The sequence below is a fragment of the Oryzias melastigma genome, linkage group LG17 (assembly GCF_002922805.2).
Source record: "Oryzias melastigma strain HK-1 linkage group LG17, ASM292280v2, whole genome shotgun sequence".
NCBI lineage: Eukaryota > Metazoa > Chordata > Actinopteri > Beloniformes > Adrianichthyidae > Oryzias > Oryzias melastigma.
In genome coordinates this window covers 7655527-7668370 of record NC_050528.1, presented here as the reverse complement: position 1 = coordinate 7668370, position 12844 = coordinate 7655527, and the positions used below count along the sequence as shown (strand labels likewise).

The window sequence follows — 12844 nt, the reverse complement described above, 5'->3', positions numbered from 1 at the left end:
TCTCAAATACTTGTTAGAATCAAGCAGTTTATACAGTACTGGCCCTGGGTATAGGCGACCTAGGCGGCCGCCTAGGTTGCCATCTGCCAGAGTGGGCACCAAAAAAAAAAATATATATATATATATATATATATATATTGCAGTTTGACACAGCAATCATTTCATATAAAAATAAAAAGTAAAACATAAAATAAATAACTAAAAACTTTGATTTAATTAATAAATTTAAACCCCTCTCTTCCTGACGCTGGTGCTGTCAAAGCTAGGTTGGGGGGAGGAGAGGGGTGTTCCGCGGTTAGTGCTTCTTTAATTTTTAAGGATGGAAAAACAAGCTTTCAAGGAAAGCATGATGGGAAAAAAGAAAGGAAGAGGAGGAAAAATCAGAGGTTTGACTTACTACTTATATAGAATTGGTTACCTCAAGATCAAGAGATCCTGGGTTCAAACCTCAGCAGGGACAATCAAATTGAAGCCCTAGAGTGGGGCGCAATTTTGTGTTTTTACCCAGGATGCCCCGCAGTCCAGGGGTGGGCCTGAATTTATATTTGGTTTCAACTATATTTAACCCTTTAACACCTGAGGCTTAAACACAAAATCTTTAACATACTGTAACTTTTCAACCACAAACACGATCATGTTAGTGTTTTAAAAGTTACAGCAATTCAAAGGACATAAACACTGGAGCTCCGGTGTTAAAGGGTTAATTGAAGGCTAGCTCTGAAGCTACGATCACACTGCCATCAGAAAGTTGCATTTAGGTAACTATTTCCAATGAAACGTCTAAGAAAATGCATTCAAAAGTCGTGTTTGACCACTTTGTGCTCTATTTACAAAACGCATCCACTGAACATGATGAAATTGGAATTATTTGCACTGAAATTCCCATTTCTCAGCTTTAGAATCCACTGGAATTGCGTTAATTGTGTAGTTCAAAAAAAGACTGTTACTTTGCTGTCACCAGAAATGTTCCCAGTGTTAAATCCTTAATCAGAAATAGCCTCTAAAATGAAATCAAACTCCTGGTTTGCCTCAGATCATGCAGAGATTCCAGACACCAACTCGGGCCCTCAAACTTCCTCCAGCACCGCCGGACCCACAGGACCCCTGAAGCCTCTACTCCACCCCCTCTTCTCCTCTGCAAAGGCCGATGTGTTCAGACAGGCACAGCAGAAGAGAACCCAGAGCTTTAAAATGGGGGGTCTCCCAGGACCCCTCATCACCGACCCACAGAACTTCTCTCTACAAACCAAACAGGAGCCGGAGTATGTAAGTAGCGTTTTTTTTTCCCCTCTTTCTCTATGTTTTTCTCTGTGGGTGATGACATGTTTTGGGTGGCGGTGCTGACGCTTTGCAGGCATCTGCCTCACTACAGTGGTATGGCAGCAAGCGGGCACCACGGTCCTGCGGCTGACCCGGGTCAGGCGGTTGTTTGGCCACAAGGCGTCCGCGTGCCGGGCTTACTGAGATCCAGTGAATGATGGATTGGCCGTTGTGAGTGGCTGTTGGGAAGCCCTGCTGCTATTTTGATCTTTCTCTGGCCAGGGGAGTGAGCACACTCCAGTAATGGGCTTTGACTGGCTGCTCTGATTAGTAACCGGAGTACTCGGTCCCGGGGACAAGCTGTTTGGCTCCATCTTTGAGCAGCTTGGACTCCTTTTATCCGTCCTTTGTGTTACATGTATGAGTTCTAAGCTGCTTTTGCGAACTGCTAAGCCTCTAAATGTCAGATGAATTCTGCCACCTCTTTCATATCGCCGACACCATTACGATGGAATTACAGCTCGTAATGCAGCTGTGTTTGATGCTCAAAAATGCTTTTCCCCCGCAGAATTAATTGATTGTGTTTTAGGGTCCATGTCGAAGAGAGATGGAGAGCATCCTCAGCAGCCTCAAAATGATCAACAGCCTCAACCCCAGAGGCGTCCGCATACCGAACTGTGACAAGAAAGGCTTTTATAAGAAGAAACAGGTAAGAAACGTCCAATTCTCAAGTGTTTGATTAGTTAAAAGGGCCATAAGATGGTTTTCTTAAGCCCTTCAGAGTAAACTATATCCATATATATGATCATATATTACCTTTGAAACTCTAAAAAAAAAATTATTTGTGCAATATTAGTTATTTTCATGAGTTTTTTCCAACCCAGAAGTAAAACCACTAAATTCCTGAAGCTCCGTCCCCCGTTTCATGTGGATGCCGCCCATTTAATGACATCATCCAAATTTTAAAACAACCCTTTGGTCCAGTTTCTTAAAACCCAGTGTTTACAAAAATATATTTTAAGTGTGTTTTTGTGACCATTCATTTTTTAAATGTAGTTTTAAACATTTACAATAGATGAATTAAAAATATTTTCCTAAATAACAAGTTTAAGTTATTTTACTGTTGACAGCAGTACACACAATGTTCTTTCAAAATAAAATACAATCAGATCCTCCTGTTGCAGCAGATTTACTGAAACTAAGAATGAGAAAATATTCAAAGACGCCTTTTTTTTATAATTGTGACTTTGGTCACTTTTTTCTTCATAAAAAACATCGGTGTGAATTTTTTTTCTTTATACAAAATATATACATCAGAAGACAAGAATATCTGCTTTCTGTGTATTCTAATAATAGTAGATTAAAGCTTTGGGCATATCTAATCATAAATTACAAATCCCAATGAACTAAAACAATCAAAACAATTATTTGTTCAAATTATTTCCATTTTTCTTTAAAGCCAAAGAGCCACAATGGAGGGTGGCACCAGAGCTGCAGGTTGCCGACCCCTGTCCTATCCAAAACACACCGGACAAGCCACACGCTCAACAAGACAAACATTTACTGAACACTCTAAAACAAAATTTTTAAAACTTAAAAAAACATACTTTTTTAACATGATTATGAACTAAACATATATATTACCTGCTATATTGCTGTTGTGAATGCTGGCCGCTGAAGAAAGTGCTGATAGCTGAAAAGGCTGAAGCTGATAGCCAGCTAAAATATTAGCTAAATGCCAAATTAGCCTGAAAACCGAAACAGAAAACTTAGCCAAAACAGCTAGCATGTAAATATTAGCCAAGCTCCAAAACAGCCTAAAAAAACTTTTAAAAAAGCCTGAATTAGCCAAAAAAAAGCTAGCACGTAGCTAAAATATTAGCTAAACTTCAAAATAGCCTAAAAAAATCTTAGTAAATCCCAAAATAGTCCAAAAAGCTAACAGAATGCCATTTTTAAAAACTTTAAAACCGTAAGTTTTTAACATATTTATGAATAAAAACAGGCAGAAATATTATTCCAGAATAAATCAACTTAAACCTTAAAAAATGTTTAATATTTTACTCTACATAAAAATATATTTAGTCAAAATTATACAAGTTAAAAATAAGTGCAAGATGACATTGGGTCATTAATAACAATATAATTATAACAACAATAACAATACGATTCGGACACAATGTTCACTACTTTTCTTCAGTTTTCCTAAACGCCGGATATGACATCACAGATTTCATGAAGTGAAAATCGAATCAATAGAAACATTTCACAACATTTATTTACGACTCCACTGTGTTCTGATGGGGAAAATGTGGATTCAAAAATTACATTTAAAGATGTTTGTTTGTTTGAAATTGTTCGACCGCAATGTATTTTAGTCTACATTCGCTAATCTAGTGAGCATTGATGCATGGTAGCTTTTCGCAAAGACTTCTGGGAAATTTCTAGTTCACTCGATTTTGGAATTAGTTGATTCGGACAGCCTAGAAAATGGCAACTGACTATATAGTGCACTACGTAGTGAATCGGGGGGGTTGGACATAGCGTTGGTGTGAGACTGAGACCAGAGCAGACACTTCCTGAAACTGGCGGTTCTCAATCTGTGACATCAGCACGTGAGATCCCTGGGTATGGTAGGGGCTGCTGTTGAGAGCGCAGTTTTTCAGAGGATTACTCAGAAATGCGTGAACAGATCAAAATACCACTTTGGGGATCTTTATAGTGAGAAATGAACACTTAAAAATTCAAAAATTTGATTTTTTTAAGGTATGGCCCCTTTAAAACTACAGACTCAAAGTTGTCCTGCAGCACAGTTCCAGCTCAGTGTACCAGTGAGGTAGACCCCAACCACTGGCAGGGGAGCACCAACCACAGGGGCCAAACCCCAGTGGGCTGGGAGAGCAGCCTTTCTGACGGGAACTCCCCCAGGGAGACAGACGTCAAGGTGGCCACCAGCACCCCATGTGCTCACCCCATAATTGCTGGACTTATGAGAGGCAGACACAGAAATAGAGCAGCAGCCATCCCCCTGTGCTCACACCCACGATCGGGTTGTAATAAATGAGGGGTTTTGATTCATTCATATGGAGCCACTTAAGTGCCAGTGCTCCGCCGAGGCCGCTTTTCTCATCAGTCCCTCCTGTCCAACGGAGGTGTTCTCCTTGACCTGCAATCAGATCCCGAGCAGCTTGCAGCGCCGGGCTTTGTTTACGGAGACGAGCGCACTGAGGCACTCCAGGCGTGGCACACTTTTCATGTCAGCCAGTTTCGTTTGGACACTTGCGTAACTATAAACCAAAACAACTCTCAGAATGACTGAACTCTTCTCGTTTGTTTACTATTCTGTAGTGTTTTTGGCAATTTATTTGTACCATACAGTTGCCTTTAAATCTGGATTCCTGAAGAAATCTCCGGTTTGCCGGCCCTCCGGATCAGCACATTCTCCTCTGTGGAGCAGCGTCACGCTTGCTTTGGCTCCTGAAATGAATAGCTGCATGTTTTACTGGAGTGGAGGTTGACCTTTAGTAAAATTGGCTGTAAAATAGCAGGCCTCGCGTACCTCCAACTCTAACTCTGTAAGTCATTTGTAGTACCCATAATTTGGTGCTGTGGGATATAATCAGCAACAGATGATTCGTACCGGCCACCAGCTTCTGAAAATAGATGTTGGTTCACAGTTGTTCACCAATGGTTGTGAGCAAATATTTTACCGGGTTTCTGTTTACCTTTAAAGCCTAAGACAGGGGTCTGCAACCTGCCGCTCTGGAGCCACATGTGGCTCTTTTACCTCGCCGTTGTGGCTCTCTTGTTCAAGAAAAAATGTTTGTACCTTTAAAAAGTAACATAGTTTTCAGTCAAACTTTATTTAACTCATTCACAAACTGTTGAAGTACAGTACGTACCGCTCCTGTAGTAACCCAGCAAAGGGTGCATTTTTTTCTAAGTTACCAAAGTTCTACTATTGGACAAATTTTCGGGCGCTTTGTACCACAGTAAATCAAATGGAGGTAAGTGGGCACAGCCAGAATAAAGATAATTGGATTATAATTGGCTTATTTATTTTATTTTATTTTTTTTAATTTAAGCATTTTAGGTCGGCAAAATAGGGTCAAAAAGGGTCACTTACAATTAGCTCGGATCAAGGGGTTCCATGGTGCCCTAGGCGAAATGGGATTTCTGCCCTGTGAATATATTAAAAGTATTTATTTAATTTTAACTCTCAAGAATTAAATAATAATCACTTAAAAAGGTTTTTAGCAAAGTAGTACTTTTCCCTGGCCAGGATGTAAACCCCAAACCTTTGCAATGGAAGGCAGCCACACCAACCACTGGACTATCATTTTATACATCTTATTTAGCATGGTAGATCTTTTTACAGGTATCTCTAGTGTTTAAGGTCTAAAGGGTTTAAAAAGAGGAAAAAAACAACAACTTTCCAGTTAAACAAGAGTATTTTTCGACCGAAATGTGTGCGAGTGTGTGGAGGTGTTTCCAAGCAATTGAATGTAAAAAAATAAAACAAACCTCCGCTTTGAGACAATTTTTCCTTTTTTTAACCTTAAAGCTTTTCACAAGGGCTTGTTTTTCTGCTTTTTAATCCTTAAAGTTTTAAAGAAGCACTAACAGATAACACAGCCTCCCACCACCACCTAGCTTTGACAGGGGCTGTGTCAGGCAAGGAGGGGCGCAACACCAGGCAAAATTATGACATTTGTTATTTTTGTCATGGTTTTAATTATTACCATTTTTAAAGCATTTTTACACAGATTAAGTAGTGTGTTAAACTCTAAAAAAGAAAAAAAAAATCATTAAAATTTGGTTCCCTCTCCAACAGATGGCACCCTAGGCGGCTGCCTAAGTCACCTATGCCCAGGGCCGGCCCTGGCTCTGATACAATTTTAGCTTGTTAAATTTACAAATTTCTGGTTGAGATGCATCAAAAACATTATCATAAACTTTTTTATAGTTTTCTTTTTAAATATCACTGCTGAAACTCCCTACTATTACATTTTTTTTCTTTGAGATTATCCTGAATGGGACAAGGTGTCTTTCATTTTGAAAGGAAGTCATGTAAACCTCTGTCAAGCTATAAACTACATCAAACTTAGGAAATAAAAGGCTATTTTTGCTTTAATTTTTTTGTTTTATTAATGACAATAAACAAATTATCATAATAGTAACAGTAGTGGCTCCTAGTGAATTGTAGTTTAAGGTCGGAGACCCCTGGCCTAAGAGGTAGACCACAAACATCTTAGCTAACATTTCTGGAGAAATAATTTTTCTTTTGGTGAAAATGCTTCCTTTTTTCAGTTCAATAGCATCCCTCACCCCTTTTTTTCCTTTGCAGTGCCGTCCGTCGAAAGGCCGAAAGCGGGGCTTCTGCTGGTGTGTGGACAAATATGGGCAACCTTTGCCAAGTTTTGGTGGGAAGGAGCAAGGAGACGCCCAGTACTACGACTTTGAGAGCCAATAGGAGCAAAGCGGGATGGGTGGGAGGGAGGTAAGCGGGGAGCTAATGAGAAAAACTGTAAACAAATGGAGGCGCTGAGGATATTGGAAAAGAGGTCAGGAGATGGTTTGGTCAATATATGGATGTTTGCTTCCATTTGTCGCCAGTGGGATTTTTTTTTTTTTTTTTTGAGGCAAAAGAAAGAAGCAGGAGTAAACCCGAACTTCTGTGTGAGAAAGTTGTCTCTTGAAGAATTCATCTCAGAGGCCTTAAAGCGACCATGAAACCGAGAAAGTCTGCTTTCATTTACGCACAATTTATTGAGACGTGTGCATGATTGTGGTTAAGAATCATCGTATGCTTGTGATTTTTTTCTTTTTTTACGTAGACATTGTTATCACGATGACCATGAAATGTACAAATAAGTATGAAAGGCCGGATGGGACAAAATTGTGTCCCATACATGACCATGTCCGACAGTAAATCCTGCAGTGCCTAATGGAGATTTCTGTGCAGCTCAAATGTTTCCAAGCAGTGTTTAAGCCTGGATATCAAACTCCAAAGTGACACAGTTGTCTGTCGCTCTAGTATTACTCCTTTGTTGTCACATCGCATAAGCTAAAAAAGTGATATTTTTTTCTGCACTTGTCTGAAAAACAAAAAAAAAAGAATAGATGAATATGTTTGCATGTCCAGTGTGACCCTCAGAAGTCTATTTTTACTTAATAAAGGCTGTAAAAGTGTTTGTTCTTTCATTTTCAATCAAACGACATAATTCCATCAGATAATTTAATCACACATGAATAATTAAAATATGTACAAGCTTTGACAAAATTGCAGCTTTTGTTTTGCAAAGAACATTCCGTAATACAAACATAAGAACAATCAAATAAATAACAAATAATGAAAGATGAGATCTCTGCTCAACCAGTGAACCTGCATAGACTAGCAGAGGTAGATAGATGCTGACCAGCACATGTCAAAGCCCACAGTGGTTCGGATGAGCCTCGAAATGTTTGTGCAAATACTTTCAGAAGCAGATACATTCAGACAAAGTCAACAGTAATGACTGAGCGAGCGGCGTCAGGTTTAGCTTCTGATGAAGAAGTATTAGCTTGTAGTTTTGAGCGATGGAGTCGTTTTGTCAAAAGATGTATAGAGTTGAAAACTACTGAAGATGACAGAAAAACAGTGAATGTGGACAGAGATGTACAAGTAGAGAATAAATAGGATCGACATGCAATTGATGCATTTCTGCTTTTTTGCATATTTTTACATTTTCACCCTAACTTAAGTTAAAAAAGAAACAAACGGTTTGAAGGATGGTCTCATTGCGTAACTTCCTGCTGGCACTCTGCATCGCCAAGGAGGTCGCTTGAACCTGGAAGTTTCTTTCCATTCCAAGAAGATACGCACCAGCAGCGAGCGGGCGGTCCCACCAAAGAGGATTCACACTGAAACAGAAATACACACAGAATTAGTATTTTCTACTAAATTAGTATTTTCTACTAACGTTTAGAATACGGGCGGCAACCTGTAACAGTGATAGAGCTATTTGGGTTAATTTTCTACTGATCTACTGCATAGTCTTACTTTAGCCTTTGAGAAATTTGGATTTGCATTCATGAACTAATTTTTTTTTAATAAATATGAATTTTGTCTATTTTTTGTCACTAACAAAAGCAAAAATATAAAAAGAACCTAGCATCCCTCAAAATTAGATTTTTTTTTAAACATTTTAAAAATAAAAGATTCTCTGTGCCAAATAAGATCATCTCAGTGCAGCTCTGAACAAATATTAGCCATTGTTGTGCAGCAAAAGATCATGTGTTTTTAACACATAAAAAAAAAATCTAACTTTTTACCAGTTTTTCTTTGCAAATATTCATTCTGGAGGTAGCGTTGAGCAAACAAGTCGTCTTCAGGTCAAAAGGGATGGAAAAAACCTACAAAGTTTATTATCTATGTGCACTTCAGCCATCAATTTATAAATTTAACCAATCTAAATTAAATAAATGCTAATTAAGTAATTTTTACTTTAAAGAATTGATATTTTCTTATTTATTTATTTTAGTTCTGTCCCCCTCTGTCCTCAGCAGTCTTACACCCCTGGGTTTTGTTATTTTAGTTTGGGGTTGGATCTTGGTAGTCTTAATTTGTGGGCTTTGTTTATTTGTTTTCTTTGGGTAGTTTTGGTTAGCAGGGAGTTGCTGAGCTAGAGGTTGCAGACTCCTGGTCTAGAAACTGAATGTTCTTACCTGTTTGGCTTTGTAGAAGCCATGCTTGTCACAGTTGGGCAGGTAGAAAGTCGTAAATTTGTCTCCTAGTTCCTGTTGTGAGCTGGCTATCATATCCAGCGCTGCATGCAGTTCGATGTGACATGGACCCTGTATTAAAAAAAAAAAATTCTAACTGTCAATAACTATTCTGTAATTTTAAGTCACAATTTATCCAAATATCTGGTATTCTTTTGGTGAAAAGTTACTAGAAATTGTACCTGCTGGACCAGTTTTCCCCGAATGGCGTTGACCTTGGCTTTGATACTCTCATGACCTTCTGCGAAATCTTGATATTCAGAGGGAAGATTCATCCCAAACAAGTAATGAAGAGAGCTTTGATCAGAAACGGCTTCTTCTGTGGAAGATTAGAAGCACAATCAGCATTTTTCAGATTTCTAAACAGCTCAAAGACAAAGTCTGGGATCGTACCTTGTCCGTCATCTTCAGTACAGATGCCCTGCCCTCTGGTCAGAGCGTGGAGTGGTCTGGCCTCGCCGGGCCTGGGAGTGCAGCGGAGCCCCTGAGCACAGGAAGCTGTGTGAACCCCGCAGGACGCCCCTTTGTCCAGGGCGCAGGCCATGCAGCAGCCGCAGCCCGGCTCCCGGAGGACCTGCTTGCAGTCCGCCGGGACAGCCGGGCAGTCGTTCAGTTTCTGCTGCGTGCAGGGGGCACAGCGGATGGGCTCGGGTCCCACCAGTGGAGACGGCCTCACCACAACCAGGACAGCCAGAGCCACTGCCGCCACAAGCAGGTTCTTTTGTAATCCAAGCATCTCCAAGCTTTTTTCTGTCTTCGTCTGCTGCTAAAGCTGCTCTGTATCACCAAAGGTTTTCTTCTAAAGAGAATTCTGCGAAGCCGCAGTATTTGTAAGAGAATCTGGCCTCCAAGGGGTTAATGATTGACTCGGCAGCTGGAGATGTAAATTATTTTTGACAAAGGTAATGTAAGCAGGGGGCGGCCCCCGCTTGACGTGTGTGGATCCAGGGTCACAAAGTCTGTAGTCAATATTGATATAGGGACATAAAGGCAACGGACATCAAAACAACCCTGTTTTTGGAGGAGTGTCACCGATCGGAAAACAGGAATGCTCCAGTTCTGCACTCACTATAGGAAAAACAGGATTTTTTTAGAGTTTATCTGCCCCATTTCTAAAGAAATACCCGACAACTCATTCTATTAGCTCATTCTATTGTAGCCAAAGGTGGTAAATCATTTTGATCTCCTCTTTGCCTTCAATATTGTGAAATCCTTCTGAGAAATAATGTCTTGACACAAAACTCTATGAGTGTTTTTGGACCTTTCGGTGACCCCTCTCCTATCAGGCAGACAGAAAAACAGGATCCGTCTTCTCTTGCATCACACTAACATTATGGATTCTGCTGCTAGAATCACAACATGTTTGTCTAAAGAATACGGGCAGTAATTGGTTGTTTCTCTGGTGTAGTATTTGTCATAACTATGGTAAATGTCATGCTTCTGATGCACAGGCCAGCATCATGCGTTTATTGTGGGTGTTTTGTAACCCCAAGGCCTGTTTTTGCCTATTAGTACAGTGCTGATGTCATGAAAAAAACTGTTGTAATAAATGCTTTACAGCATTCACAATAGTGATTCTCCTGCTCCTTTCTGTATGTTTTTTGACACTTAAAAACTCAATCTTGATATCAAAACGTTCAGCAAGTTCAGGACATTACTGCTTGTATTTTTGGTGTTGAAAAACTTTATAGTTTTTGAAATATTGAGCAAAATAAACCCAGAAGAAAATGATTGAGAAATTGCTGAAATCCTTGAAAAAAAAACTTAGTGCACATTGAAATCTATAAACTTCCACATACTTTTAGCTTGGGACACCATTCAAACTTTAAAATGTTCAGCAGTTACTAGATTTTTGGGGGGTAATTTGGAATTTAGCTTTTAATTTAGCAACATGCTAGCTCTTTTTGGCTAATCTAGACTTTTTTCCCCATTTTTGGGGGTTACTTTGGAGTTTAGCTAATATTTTAGCATTACAGTTGCTCTTTCAAAATCAGGCTTTTTAAAAGTTCATTAGACAAATTTGGAGTTTAAATTATATTTTTAGACTGTGCTAGCTGTTTTGTCAAGATTAGGCTTATTTAAAGTTCACTGGGAAAATTTGGAGTTTGGCTAATAATTTAGCAATATGCTAGCTGTTTTGTCAAGATTAGACTTTTTAAAGTTATTTAGTAAAATTTAGAGTTTAGCTAATATTTTAGCAATATGCTCGCCATTTTGTCAAGATTAGACTTTTTAAAGTTATTTAGTAAAATTTAGAGTTTAGCTAATATTTTAGCAACATGCTCGCCGTTTTGTCAAAATCAGGCTTTTTTAAGTTCTTTGGGGTAATTTGGAGTCTAGCTAAAATTTTTAGCATCATGGTAGCTGTGTTTTAAATGGTAATTTAAGTTCTTTAGTAAAATTTGGAATTTAGCTAATATTTTAGCATTATGTTAGTTGTTTTGTCAAGATTAGACTTTAAGTTGTTTTGTAAAATTTGGAGTTTAGCTAATATTTTAGCAATATGCTAGCTATTTGGTAAAATCAGGCTCTTTTTAAAAATTCTTTGGGGTAATTTGGAATTTAGCTAATATTTCAGCATTATGTTAGCCCCTTTGTCTAGATTTGACTTTTTAAAAGTTCTTTAGTAAGATTTGGACTTTAGCTAATATTTCAGCATTATGTTAGCCCCTTTGTCTAGATTTGACTTTTTAAAAGTTCTTTAGTAAGATTTGGAGTTTAGCTAATATTTTAGCCTTATGCTAGCTGTTTTTTTTTAATGGTAATTTGTTTAAGTTCTTTAGTAAAATTTTGAGTTTAGTCAATATTTTAGCATTATGCTAGCTGTTTTGAAAAAAATTAGGACTTTCCCTTCTTTCAGGCTAATTTAGCTAATTTTTTGGCAAGCTTTTAGCTTAAGTGTTTTCATCACTCAGAGCTTTTTAGCTATAAGTTTCAGGGCTTTCAGCTATCAGCGCACATCTTCTGCAGCCACATTCAGCTTACAGCATTCACACTGGCCAGGTAATACTGTGTAAATAGCTTCTTAAATCAATTTTTTTATTTTCATATAAATGTGCCGTTAAAATGAACTTTTAAAGCGAGATTTTAGTCAAAGTTGGATGTTTTTAAAGTGTAAAAAGTTTCAAATATATTGCACATGCACATTAAGGAAAACAATCCACGCTGTTTGGCGTGATACTTTCTTTTAGAATTCTGTCAAACATTTGGATAATTTGCCACAACTGCATCCAAATGAAACCAAGCCTCTAAGTTTGGAACTAATCAGAAAGTACCAAAAGTTACAGTTCATCAAATGACCACTAGGGACTGTTTCCACAGTGAAATAGAGCCAAAACTTTAGCCAATCGACACGAAAATTCCCTTCCAGCTCTCCTGATTGTGGCCTATAGTTCAAACCCTGACCTCATTTCAGGGGTCAGGGTTTGAACTATATGACCTGATACGGTCAAACATCACATTGATTATATTTTCTTCTGTAAAATCTGTTAAAATGCTTGCCTTTGACAAGTAAAAAAAAATTGCCGAGCCTCCAAAAGTGGCTACCTTGGAATGTTGTTATTACAGCAACATAATTCAAATAAATGAGTGTTTATTTACCTGTTTTAAGACGTTCCCCTTCGTGGTTCAGTACATTTTGAATCTAAGAGGGAGTACTGCGGCCCTAATTAGCTCGGGAACTTTCATCAAATCTTCAAAGAATTTCTGAATCTTTTCTTGGAAATCATTAACAAGTAGTTTAGATATTTTGATAGATGACTCCTTTAGCTTTGCCTGTACCTGGTAAATTGCGAGAAGTTCAGGGTCAGCCTTTAACAGT

General features: G+C 38.5%; 2 protein-coding genes across 2 annotated transcripts in view; one reads left to right on the top strand and one right to left on the bottom strand.

The window, feature by feature from the left end:
• The window catches only part of LOC112147859 (insulin-like growth factor-binding protein 3), a 10432-nt gene extending 2980 nt beyond the window's left edge, over positions 1 to 7452 (top strand). The window contains exons 2-4 of the mRNA XM_024274507.2: positions 1034 to 1266; positions 1850 to 1969; positions 6608 to 7452. Of these exons, the coding sequence (XP_024130275.1) occupies positions 1034 to 1266; positions 1850 to 1969; positions 6608 to 6733 (479 nt within the window). The 3' untranslated portion in view covers positions 6734 to 7452. The remainder of the gene's footprint in view (positions 1 to 1033; positions 1267 to 1849; positions 1970 to 6607) is intronic.
• Positions 7077 to 9853, bottom strand: LOC112147858 (insulin-like growth factor-binding protein 1). The gene is made up of 4 exons (XM_024274504.2): positions 9418 to 9853; positions 9207 to 9343; positions 8968 to 9096; positions 7077 to 8163 (listed from the first exon to the last, which is right to left on the bottom strand). The coding sequence occupies exons 1-4, from the start codon at positions 9758 to 9760 to the stop codon at positions 8038 to 8040; spliced, it is 735 nt and encodes a 244-aa protein (XP_024130272.1). The 5' UTR covers positions 9761 to 9853; the 3' UTR covers positions 7077 to 8037.
• Between the last annotated feature and the right edge of the window lie 2991 nt (positions 9854 to 12844).